General features: G+C 37.1%; 1 protein-coding gene across 2 annotated transcripts in view; it reads left to right on the top strand.

Annotated features, from left to right (window-relative positions):
• The window catches only part of Maob (monoamine oxidase B), a 121,798-nt gene that overhangs the window by 51,218 nt on the left and 57,535 nt on the right, over positions 1 to 13,045 (top strand). For both annotated transcript variants that reach the window (XM_036174523.1, XM_036174524.1), the window contains exon 3: positions 764 to 901. In XM_036174523.1, the coding sequence (XP_036030416.1) occupies positions 764 to 901 (138 nt within the window). The remainder of the gene's footprint in view (positions 1 to 763; positions 902 to 13,045) is intronic.

Below are 13,045 nucleotides of genomic sequence, written 5' to 3'. Positions count from 1 at the left end.
GAAATATACACTGTACTATTAAGAACCAGTGTCATCACACTATGCATTACAGCTCAAAACTTATTCATCCCATGTATCTGAAACTTGTATGCTTTGACCAATAAATAACTCATCATTTCCTCTGTCCCTAACACCACACCCATGAAACCTCTAGTACCCACCATTATATTCTTTACTTTTATGAGTTTAACTCATCTTAGATTCTACAAGTGCGATTATATAAAACTTGCCTTTCTCTGATTTATTTCACTTAGCATAATGTCTTGCAGATGCATCTGTGTTGTGCTAAATGACAGAATTTCTTTCTTTATAAAATCTGAATAGTATTCCATTGTGTGTATCTCTAGTGTATTTTATTTATCCACACAGAATAATATTCTTTTTAGGGTGGCAAATGACTCCTTTGGGGGAAGGGGCCTAGACAGCAAATGATTAAATCAACACAGACAGTAATGCCATTTCTGGGGTCACTGACTTATAAGTTCCTAGTTTGGCTGAGGTGTAGTCAGAGATATTGGGCTCTGTTGTGAGTGATAGGTTCTGAAGTGTCTTGTCTTTTCAGTAGTCAATTTTCTTTTAAATTAAAGATTGATTTAGTAATTATGGCACATGAATAAAGCAGAGTTGAGAACAGATCTCAATTTTCCACAATGCAACTCAAATGTATCTATAACCTGTTAAATGTTAATTACTTGTTTCAGAAATTTTTATTTTAAAAATGTTTTTAAAAACAGTCATCTTTATTTTTTTCATGGAAAAACAGAATAAAAATGTTAAATATGTGGACCTTGGAGGATCTTATGTTGGGCCAACCCAGAATCGTATCTTACGGTTGGCCAAAGAGCTAGGATTGGAGACTTATAAAGTGAATGAAGTTGAGCGTCTGATCCACCATGTCAAGGTAAGCCTAAAACAGACATGAAAAGTTTTCAGTCACTCTGAGAATGGATTAATTATGATCAAATTGGGTGGCAATTCTAAACCTATTTTGGAAAGCTGTTGACAAAGTCATAATTCCATTTGGTAAACTATTTTATGAATTCAGTAGAGAAAAATATTTGTGATTAGCTTATTAAATACCTCTATTTAAATACCGGTGGCACTTGCATGTTGTGTAAAAATCTGTTTGTAGTTTTTCAAATGCTTCCCTAGACTTTATATTACAAACACTATTTGTAATATGACTCTCATGGAATATTTTGATATTTTTACCTTTGCATCCTACATGTCAGTTAGTTATTCGGCTCTGGAAATGGATATAAAAGTGGCTCAATAACCAAATCCCACTCATTTCATGGACTCTCCATTGATCCCTCTCCCCAAGATTTAACTTACTACATTGCATCACTCTTTCTTAGGGTCATTTGCAACTCATGGTTTCCTCTTCCATACCTATACTTATGCACATCTCATGGCCTGCGGGTCTTTTCTTCTTTTTCTCTGTGCTAACCAGGGTTAACACTTACCTTGTCATCTTAATTTCCTTCCGTCCACCTGAACATCTGTGTGTAGCACACATTGCTGAGGGTTTGAGGAATGGACCACAGAGAAAAGAGCCCCTGAGGATTTCAGACTGACCACACCTCTCTGTGCATTCCAGTTCTCCCATCATGACTCTTCCTGTCTCATATCTCGCTATTCTCCTGTTTTCCCAGAATCCTCACTTTATTCCCAAAGCCATTGATAATTTATACTAAGCAAAGAGTCATCTGTTCTAGACGTCACTGTGGAGTCCCATAGAAGAACTAGTAGGTTTTATTTGTGGCCTTTTTTGTCATTTTGGTTTATTTGAGACAGGGTGTAATTATATAGCCAAGCCTTGCCTTGGACTCAAGATCTTTCTGCTTCTACATCTACAGTTCTGAGATTAAAATTGTGAGCCACTCTGCCTGTTGTGGGAGAGGTTTTGAATTTCTTCCATTTCTCTTTTCTTCAGTTGCTCTCACAGGTGGAAGGAAACAATAGAAACCACAGGGAAAAAAGAGCCACTCCCTCAGAAAATGGAAGAAAGAGGAGCTGAGAGAGTAGCTTGAAAGCAGAGCACATGCTAAGCATGTATGAGGGTATAGGTGTGTAAGCACATACTAAACATGTATGAGTGTCTAGGTTTGCAAGCACATGTTAAGCATTTATGAAGCCCTAGATGCAAGAAGTCTAGCTAAAAGTGTAGGAGGCCCTAGCTTTGGTCTCCAGGACCACCCAAAATTAAACCAAAACAACACAAAGAAGGAACTACTAACAGTTTTAATTTGTGTAACAATGTAATAGCTTTACATTTGCGTGATATAATTAAAAAGCACAAATAACAGACTACACATTATGAATCATTTAGTAATATAGTAATGAAGCAGCTACTTGATTTAGCATAATGCAGTCTGAAATGATTGACCTTCAAATGTTGTTTTATAAGCCTTTTCTTTTCTATATGAAAGGCACATGAATTGGAAATGAAAACAAAACATGGTGATAGTGTTCTTTGCTTTTGAAATGTGTTGTCAAATTGACCACTAAAAAAAAATCTTCCTTATTCTGGCTGCATGGCTTGCAGAAACTGACGTATTGAGGCACCACGATCTCTTAACTTTCTCCAGACAAAGGAGATGGTTAGAGCTTACATTTGCTGCTCTCTTTGTAAGTTGCAGGTGCTCATTGCTTTAGAGCTGTGTCTAGGAGGCTTTGTTTAATTCTGGCAATCTTACATCTGTATTAAGCCTCTAGGTTAAGAAAGAATGCTCCGAGTTCTCAATTGTGGACATGATGTTGCCCTTAAATCGTGGGGTTTTTTGTTTGTTTGTTTGTTTGTTTTTACAGTGGATGCTGAATGTGCTTCTCTCTTAGACTATTCTATTAGCCTGTGCTCAGCCAAGAAAATATAAATAATGAAGCGGTGTCCTTGAATTAAAACAAGGAAACACATGCCAATGTGCTCTTTATAAAATTTAAAGTGACTGTTACTGTTTTTTATTATTACAGAAGTAAAGCATGCCTGGTGTAAAATATAATTAGAAAATATGAGTAGAGAAAAACACTTTTAAAAAAGAAACCCTCTATTATCTTTTCTTAAAAATGAAATCACTCTCAAATATTCTATTGCTTCCTGGACTGCTGTTGTCTGACCTCTGCTGGAGGAAATGGGAAATATCTGTGAATTTTATAAAGTCACATGCATATGCATAAATAGATGTTTGGTATACTAACTTAATTTCTAGTTAATTCTTACTAGTGTGAGAACAACTGAACCATTAATGACGCTGAAGTTCTGCAATGTGGATAAGATGTCACACTGAGCTCTCAGCGGTTATATCCCATGAAGACCTACATGATGATAAAGTAACTAAGTAATTGGCCCCAAACTAAAACTTGTTTCCTACATTGCACCTTTCCTGTCCTTCGCCACATGACGCTTTTCATACTATTAAACTGTAAAAAAGTGTCTAATTGGTATGTCTATTTTTGAGATTCTTACCAGCATTTGGTCTCCTCCTACATGCCAGAACCCTATCTCTTCTCTTAGGAAAGGCAGCGCTTTGGAGTTTGAACTTTCACCTCTATTGCCTACTTTAATAATTATTTCCTCCAAGTGCAAACTGAGCTTTGGGAATACATAGTATTTTCCATTTTTTCCCAGTGGACTTTCATGTGTTTCTTAGCTGAAACCCTAAGATTGCCAAAAAGTATGTATGATGTTTGCTATGTTGTCAGACCCTCTGTTTGAGTTAGCTTGTGAGAGGGGTGTTTTGTTTGTTTGTTTTTAATTTCTTGCATGATTGTTAATGGAAGATTGTTATATGTGCAACCTTAATAATATTAGGCTAAAGAACCTGAATATGCCAACTGATAAATGTTTGTGCGTTTCCCATGATTTCATTGCCTTATACATGTTAGATAAGTGTTGCAGTTTTGAGCTATATCCCAAGGTCTGCTGGCTCAGTGATATTGAAAATGATGATATGAAACTTCCTAGAAAATGTTGCAGTAGCTCACGATGGGCTAGCTATCCACATGAAAAGGTGTCTTTCCTCAAAAGAGGGTGACTCCTACAATCATGAATTCTCTGGTAGTTAGAGGAGAAATGATCAGCTGATAGATGGGTCTCTTCTTACTGTCTCCATAATACGCACCCATAAACCCCTGGAGTGATGAATAGGCCTATGTACCATTTAGATCCATTCTCTCTAAACTGTGTGTATCAATGGAGAGGCATTCTTTTATGAGATTTAATTATCAGTGAGAAAAGTGATTACTTCAGATCAAATTTATAATTTATAAGATGTTTTTACATGTAGTTTGTCATAATGAAAGCCATTATTTGTACAATTAATATATGCTAACAAAAATTAATGAAGTTAGTGATGCAGCCATTAGTTCTTAGAATTATTGTTAAGAATCCACTGATATTCTGATGCTAATTTTTTGGCACAATTGCAGCATTTTAATCAAGACAGATCTCAAGGCCAACAAACGGCATGTTGACGCTCTTGTTTTCTACCTAATGGAAATACTTTTTCTTCATTTTATTTTACATACCAATCACAGTTTCCCTTTCTTCCTCTCCTCCCATTCCCTCTCCCTACCTCCCTCCTACTGCCCTCCCCATCACTCCTCCTCCCTCTCCATCTAATGGGGTAGGTCTCCATTGGGAATCCACAAAGCATGGCAGGTCAAGTTGCGGAAGGACCAAGCCCCCCCCCCCCCCTGCATCAAGGCTGAACGAGGCATCCCACCACCAGAAGGAACAGGTTCTAAAGAGTCAGCTCATGCTGATGCTAATTTCTTGTAGTATCATTTAGAAGATAGCAGACTAGATGGCTTAGAAATGACCATTTCCCTTTAAAATCATGATTTAAAAGAAAAATATAATTGAACATTTTTAGGGACACATGCTATATTTTGTGTTTCTGCCCCATCCTCTATCACTGTGTATATGTTTTCACAAGCACATGAATAGATAGGTGATTGTTTTGTTGTTTGGTTATTGATATTTTGAATTTCTACTTTGAAGATTTTGGAGACAATTCTGAGGCTATCAGTAAAGGAAATTTCTCTGCTTCAGAAGCTTCCATGTGTATGAGAATTGAAACTAAGTTTAAGTACCCAGAGAAACACCTAATGGCTAAAGGCTCATCTAACATGTGTTTGGTTGATGCAATGGTTTAATGTCACTTAATACTAAAAGCAAACTTCATAGTGATGCTTGTTTCTAGCCTTCCACTGTAGAGAGAAACTGAGCAAAAGGGCACTTTGGTCTTGACCTGCTTGCCTGTGGACAGAAGCAAAGTTTATTGTCAAAGTCCTTTTTGTGTTGTTCTGGTCAGCTTCAATTCTGCAGAGTCATACTTCTGAGGGGACTTCTCACTTTTGGATTATCTGTTTGTTACTGTTATAACTACTGTTGCCTAAACAATCTGAGAGGACAGAACACTTGGCACAGCTCCTCAGTCTTGTTGACAACTCTGAAATCCACTTGAAAACCTGGTGCATGAAAATCACATGAAGACAGAAAGAGCAAAGTGTAGGTCTTCCCTTGTAGTAATTATGGAATTAGAGTAGAAATATTTAGAACTAAAGTATTCAAATGATAGTTGTGTAATAGGACCTCAGCATCACCCAGGAGTCAGTAGAGCAGAAGTGTCCTGTTTTCTCTGGGCCTTTAATTTCCCCTTCTCCAGGAACATGGACACAGTAATATTAAGCCAAGGAAGCCTGGGTCAAATACTAAAGTGAACATGCTTTTATCCTGGTGGCAGAAGTCTCCAGGGGCAAGTTAGATGTACCCTTTTCTTTCACCCAGGAACAGCTTACCTTTTTGTGAATTTTACACATGCCAAGTCAAGTCTATTGGCTCTAGTATTCTATGTTGTTTGAGGTGGGCTTAATGAATCTCCTCTTTCTAGTCCAACCTGACTCCTTTTCATGGCTTGTTTATGGAAACAAGTATGGCTTATCATCAAGGGAGTTTTTTTTTTTTCTCTAAGGAAAAAAATGTGGGTAATAATAATTTCCTCTGTAGCAAGTGGAACCCATTTGTCTATTGATCATTCTGAAACATCTGCTATTATTAATGGAAACCAAAAGGCTCATTTGTGTTTAGTAGAGAATAAAGATCTTCAGCATGCCCCAATTTGCTGATAATTATGCCTTTGGTGGTAGGAATTGTAGTAACACTGTGTCACATGAGATGACTTTCTTCTAGTCTCACAAGGTTCCCATTCAGAACTTAATTCACAATTAGAACAGTAAATACATTATGGACACACACATGTGCATAAGCTTAACAGTGACTATACTAGTGGAGAACACTGACTTACTTTTAAATTATGCTTGAGATGGAGCATAGATTATTTGAAGAAATTAGTGATGATAGTGCTGTTCCCTAAGGGAAGTAGAGGTGGAGCTTAAAGCTTGTGTAAAGGTTTACTCTATTTGTATCGTGTGATTGTGGAGTATGGACAAATGGTTCAGAGGAATAGCATAGCTCTCTGAGAGACTGTGATTAATATGGCTTTGGAAGCCTGCAGTGCAAAGAAGTGACAGGAAGTACAAGATGGCCTCCTTTGCCAAGCACTTCGCACTAGCAGTCTATGGAAAGGTTTAGAAACAGTTTCCCAGACCATCCACTATATGTATGACCTGTCTTTTTCATTTAACTTATGATGATACCATGTAAGGACCTAAAGGTTAAAGAGATTAGGTTCAACATACCAAAAAGTTTATTTTTTGCAGGATGGGAGAAAGGGCTTTCTGCTATTTCCTTCTGATCACTTTCTTTCCTACCAAACTTTTCATCCCACATACTGGAAAAATCATGTTCAATATCCTCCTTTCCAGTTATGCAAGAAGCCAAAGGAGGAAAGCAATCAATAGTATTATCTAGCTGTAATGCCTATGAACTATGACCAGAATGGCAAGATATACCAAAAGGTGCAGTAGTGACACTTATATTCTGAAGATAACCAAGAGCTGTCTAATGGGACTTGAGGCCTGAGCTATAAGGAATTAATGACTGCTACTGTAAACTTAGCCCACTACTCATGGCTGCTGATGCCATGGACTGTAGAGGAGAACCTACTGCTGCCACTTTGCTAAACCATTATAATTTCTAAGTGTGTTCTAAATACTTAACCTTATACCCACAAATAAATGCAGCTCTCACCACTCACCAATGAAGCGTCTTTTTGCAACAGGAGGAGACCATTACAGAAAGCCACAGTTGGTCAAAATGCAGAGCTCAACCAGCTGGAGGTGCCCAGTCCCAACTGATACATCTACAATGCAATACTTCTACTTACAGCCCAGGAAACATCATGGAAGAGGGGACCAGGATGTCTGCCTTTAGATAGAATCTTCTATATATGACAGAGAAGCTGCATCCATGAAATCTCAACAATATGATTGTATAAACAAGATCTGAAAAATGACAGTACCAATTGACATGCTAATGTGGTTGGGGGAAATCTCACAACTCGATGAAGAGCTACAGGCTGATAAAGCCTTCTGAGAAGGGGAGAAGCAGTTTTCTCTAGGGATAGGTTATCAAATCCCAACCAAGCCTTTCATTAAAACTTTCCACAAGAACATTAGCTCATAATCTTTGAAACTTGATGGTGAGGTAATTTTAAGGTTCCTAAGCTTGGCTGTTTGATCTCTAAAGTTATACCACTTCCGGGAGCAAATGCACTCACTACCATTTAAGTTGATAATCTCTAACCATCTTTTCAGCAGTTTCTGTGAGAACTTCAAACTTCACAAGTACTTGATCTGTTTTCCAAACTTGCCTAGCAACACTTTTCTTCTTTATCCTCTTTTTTGTTTGTATATTTTGTTTTGAGACAAGTTCTCGTTATGCATCACAGACTGACCTCAAACTCACCACCTTCCTGCCTCAACTACCTGGGGTGCGGGGATTATAGGCATGGCCCACCATGTCCATCTTCCAGTCAACAGTTCTCCCAGCGACTTGCTCTATCTTTTAATCAAGGGGCACCCAGGTTTTTGTTTTTATTTTTGTTTTTATTTTTGTTTTTGTTTTTGTTTTTTTTTCTGCTTGAAAGTTTTGTTCTAGTAGTGCTGAATTTCAAAACATTAGCAATTTATCATTCAAAGTTTGCTTCAGGAATGGCTCAGCTGTGACTAGATTGGTATTAAGTACCTTAAATTAACTTAAATATGAAGAAAGAGAAGAATTGACTATGGTAACCCAGAATATAACTGGCATAAAAAGCCTTTATATTGCTAAAAATTTTGTGGTTAACAGTTAGAATGCAGGAAGGTGAGAAAGAAAATGCCTTTAATCTTTCATAGGATGAAATCCATGTACACCAGCACTGAACTTATACTTCATAAAAACAAGCACTGAAGTCTCTCAGTGAATTTCATGATATTTTAACTTAATACTATAGACTCTCTCTGGCAATTATAAAATTTAAGTTCATCACTTCCTTTGTTCAGCTTTTGTCTCTTCCATTAAATTCAAAGGTTTAATTCTCAAGTTATTTCTCTGTCCTTTCCTGCCTTCTTCCTTTCTTCGTTTTGTGTTTCATTTCTTTCCCTTGATCACAAATTTGTCTATCTTGCTGTAGCAATCATCTACCCATTCCCCTACCCATCTTTCTGTCTTGTAGAGACTTGCTATAAAGAGGCCTACAATGCCATACACTGAATTGCACGGTGTTTTGCAAACAGATTTTGTTATATGAGGGGATATACATGTTGCTTTCTTTATGTATCACTTTTCTTTTTAAAAACACATCCAGTCATGTTCATTTTAAAAAATGTTTTAAACACAGGCTTCAGTGAACTCATGATTTGTGAAAAGAGGTTGGATTATTGTTTCCAACAGAGCTTTGTGCCTCTCAACTGTCTAGGCTGTAGCCTTCTGGGTTACGTACCCATTAACAATAACCAAGCTGCATCAAACCAAGTTTACACAGTCAGGTCACCTTGCCATGTTATTTGTGCCTTTGTGCCTTATTTCTTCATGTGAAAAGATAACACTACTAGGTTTGAAAGAGAATGCATTTTGAGAGAAATCACTGAGTAATACTGTCACAAGCAAAGCTACTAGGATACCCTGAAGATTTTATAAATATTTTAATAAGGACGATAATTGGTTTTATTTTCTTTGGAAAATGCACTTTTCTTTTTTAAATATTTATTTTCTAGATGTGTGTGTATGCCTGTGTGTGCATATGTGAGTGCAGATGCCCACAGAATCCAGAAGAGGGTATCAGATCCTCTGGAGTTACCAGTGGTTGTCAGCTGCCTACTTAAGATGTTGGGAGCTAAACTAGTCTGCAAGAGCAATATGTGATCTTAACCTCTGAAACATCTATCCAGCCTGGAAAACAATTTTTTTTAATTCTTGCCATCAAGTATGAGACACCAGGTAGGATCCAGATTTCCAAATTCCCTTTACAAGTAAATCAGGCCAGTAAATTCATCCTAAAAATATTTTTCTGAGCTCCTTGGACACTGAACTGGGGGTTGATGCTTTAAATCCAGTCTCCCTTCCTCTGTTTGTTTCTTGACTCATGAGTAGTCTAGGAGATCAGGATTTGGCTGCAGCTAAACTCACGTGACCAGGCTCAACTGACCATAGAAAAGAAACAGAATGTCCATTACTGGTTGTGTCAATTTCTCAATTTCTTTCCACTTTGCTCTAATTTCTTTAGACTAGAATAGAATACAATTATGATTAGTTAAATTGAGAACATTTCCCTAGGTTGCCAGGGAAATGCCAGCTAAACTCAGAGTAATAAAATACATTCCTTTTACTTTATTTTTGTCATATACAGAGAGATAGAGATAGATATAAATATAGATAGATAGTATATATACATATATAATGAGAAAACCCATTAAAATAGTTCAAATCTGTCTTATCCAGTCTAAATAAAATCTATTCATATAAATAATTTAAGTTTCCAAGAAATAACAATAACAGATGAAAAGAAAAGGTCAAGTAGATTTTAATAATACATCTTAAATGATGCTGGAGAGATTGTTCAGTGGTTAAGAACACTGACTTCCGGAGCAACCAGGTTCGATTCTCAGCACCCACATCATGGCTCACAACTATCTGTAACTCTCTTTCCACAAGATCTGAATTATTCTTCTGGCCTCTGTGGACACCAGGCAAGCATGTGGTACAAAGACATAAATGAAGGCAAAACACCAATACACATGCATTTTTTTAAATTTTTGAGATATAATCACAACATTTCTCTCTTTCCTTTTCTTCCTCAAATCCTCCCATAAATCCTCCCTACTCTTCTTCAAATTTATAGTCTTTTTTTTACTAATTGTTATTGTGCTAAATATTAAAAAATGATAATACATCTTATTGCATCCAGTATATATAAAATACATCAATTTATAATCTCAGCATTTTAATATAATCAATATAAATCATCATTGATGCTATATTTTGCATTCTATTTTGTAATAACCTTTATAAAAACTGATGTATGGTCAGCTCATAATATATACTATTTGAATGAATCGCATTCACATGCTCATCATATGTCTAGTGGCTACCGAATTAGAAAGCTGATACCTTAAGAGTTTAGTGTAGTCCATGTATTTTTTGAAAATATTCCTAATCCATCTTTAAAAATTAAAACATCACTATAAATCTTAGTTCTCACAAGATAGGCCTTATATTACACCACAAATTTACTTATGCTGCAGCTGCAAACATCTGATATTACAACGCACTTGGAAGTAAATCAAAATGAAATGTTTTGTATGCCTGTTGCTTCTTCCTAAGGGCAAATTAACATTGAGTCACTTTGTGAAAATGCTCCTGTATGGACAGGTGATGGTATGTCCCTATGGTTTTGATGCATGTGAGCAAGCTGGAACTTAATGAAGTTGAAGTAACCAGGAAGACAACTGTAAATTAAGGTTTTGAATGTTTCCCCAAACCTTAAAGGACTCGAGAAATTGAAAAGAAAAATTTTATGGCAAGTATAAATAGCTTTCACATAGGGTCAATATCTTAATGCATGTGATAGTTTGTCCCTGACTATGACCAACTCAGGAGAAAAGAGAACAGGCCCAAAGTGCTATCCATGGTGATTGTCTTAAATATGACCCTAGGAGAGGCCAATAAGTAAAGACTTTAGAGAAGGTGGGGCTTTGTCACCCATTTTCTCCTTCAGTATGCATGTTGCTTGCACAATCCTGAGAGAAAACGCTGCAGAGTAGCATAGATCTCTGTACTGCTTCTACTGCTGATCTTTACTGTTTCCTCCTTTTTTTAAGTTGGCAAATGTTAAGGGGAGATGTCCAAGACACCTTCTTACCATGTGCAAACTAGAAAAAAATCACAGTTACTAACTACCTACAATATAGGCTACTGGGTAAAAACAAATGTATACTTAACTGTTGTTAAAGATTTGGTTCAAAATTGAATTTAATACATGCAATAACTGACGTCTTTTGTGGTTTTACTAATTGCACCATCTAAGCATTGTATAGGCCTTAGATCACTAATATTTAAAGGTCTGAGGGTTAGTATCAACCACCCTTTCCAACAAGGGTGTTGAGGTTCAAAGTATTCATGTGATCTAGTCCAGATCTCCAAGCTTAGGTAAGTGCTAGAATGGGGATTCAACCAGGATATTACAGAGCTCAGGGCCTTTGTCCCCTAAGGCTTCACGTATTAGAGACTTAGCCTTCAATGTCGTGATGTCAAGAGATGGTGGGACCTTTAAGGGATTATGCCTGGTAGGAGATTTATCGTTAAATTATGTGAAAGCTATTCTTTGAAGAGATTAAAGTAGTTCCCATGAGAACTCTTTGAGTACTGGTTGCTCTAAAAGAGGAGGACTGGTGCCCGAGAGTTTGCTCAGCAGGTAATGCCAAGCCTGATGATATGAGTTCCACCCAAGAAAACATGGTAGAAGGAAGGAAATCGCTTCTGCAAATTGACCTCCACACACTTGTCATTGTGGCAAACACACACATACACACACACACACACACACACACACACACACACACACAGTAACAATGGACCCACACTGGCTCCTCTCCTCCTCTTTTTGCCCTCCTTTACAAAACTCCCTGTGATTTCTGCCTTCTCACAGGCACTCTTGTCATGATGCCATCTGTCACATGACATAATCATTTCAGGGGTCATGGCAGGTACATCAGTAGACCTGAGAAAATGTTAGCACAATATTCCTGAATATTCAAAACTATAAGATAAATCAACCTTTTTTTCTTTGTAAAGTACCTTCAAGGTGTTTCATTATAGCAACAGAAAACACACTAACACGATATTAAGCCGTCACATTCCATACCTAATCCAGAAACTTAAAAAGTACCAAAGCTGCTCATTCCAATGTGTCAAATAGGGCAAACGCAAGAGTAGATAGATATACATGTATCTTATGTTTGTATTGCTATTACAGAGTTAAACATACTGTTGGAGGTTAGAAGTATTGTTTCACATGTATTGTTCTTCTATAGAAGGGAGTTGATACAACCCTATATTTAAGAGAGATCTACGTTGAAGAATGCCACTGCGATATGCAATGGCGTTGATCCTTTGGATTAGGGAGATGGAAGTCCATCTAAAACAACAGGTTGCTTCTAAGCTGCCTTTGCTCTTTTAAGGTCAGGCTAGCTATGCTGCTTCTATTTTGAGGACCTCATATTTTTCCCTGCTTAGTTCCAGGCCTTTTTCCCAGAATCCTGTTGACATCTTGTCTATGTATCCAGGCTGGAGCTAAGGTTTCTTGACTACAGAACTCTGGGAGAGAAACAAAAAAAAAAGTTAGGAATAGAATGATTAAATTCTATTTTTATCATAGCCTTAAAGAGCATAAATGTTATGCCCCTATCAACTCCCTGACTAGGCTCTATTGCAGCCACTCTTGCTATTATCCTTTAAACAGGCTTTTGCAGTGTAGTGCAGTCTGACCTCCAAATTCATAATCCTCTTGCTTCAATCTGGAGGCTGATGTTGCAGGTGTGGATTACCACATCCAGCTTGTCATTGTATTTAAGTCGTGGCACTAAATTATATTCTGTTATT

This window comes from Onychomys torridus, chromosome X, assembly GCF_903995425.1.
Source record: "Onychomys torridus chromosome X, mOncTor1.1, whole genome shotgun sequence".
NCBI lineage: Eukaryota > Metazoa > Chordata > Mammalia > Rodentia > Cricetidae > Onychomys > Onychomys torridus.
The sequence above is the reverse complement of the archived record's forward strand: the minus strand, read 5'-3'. Positions and strand labels throughout refer to the sequence as shown.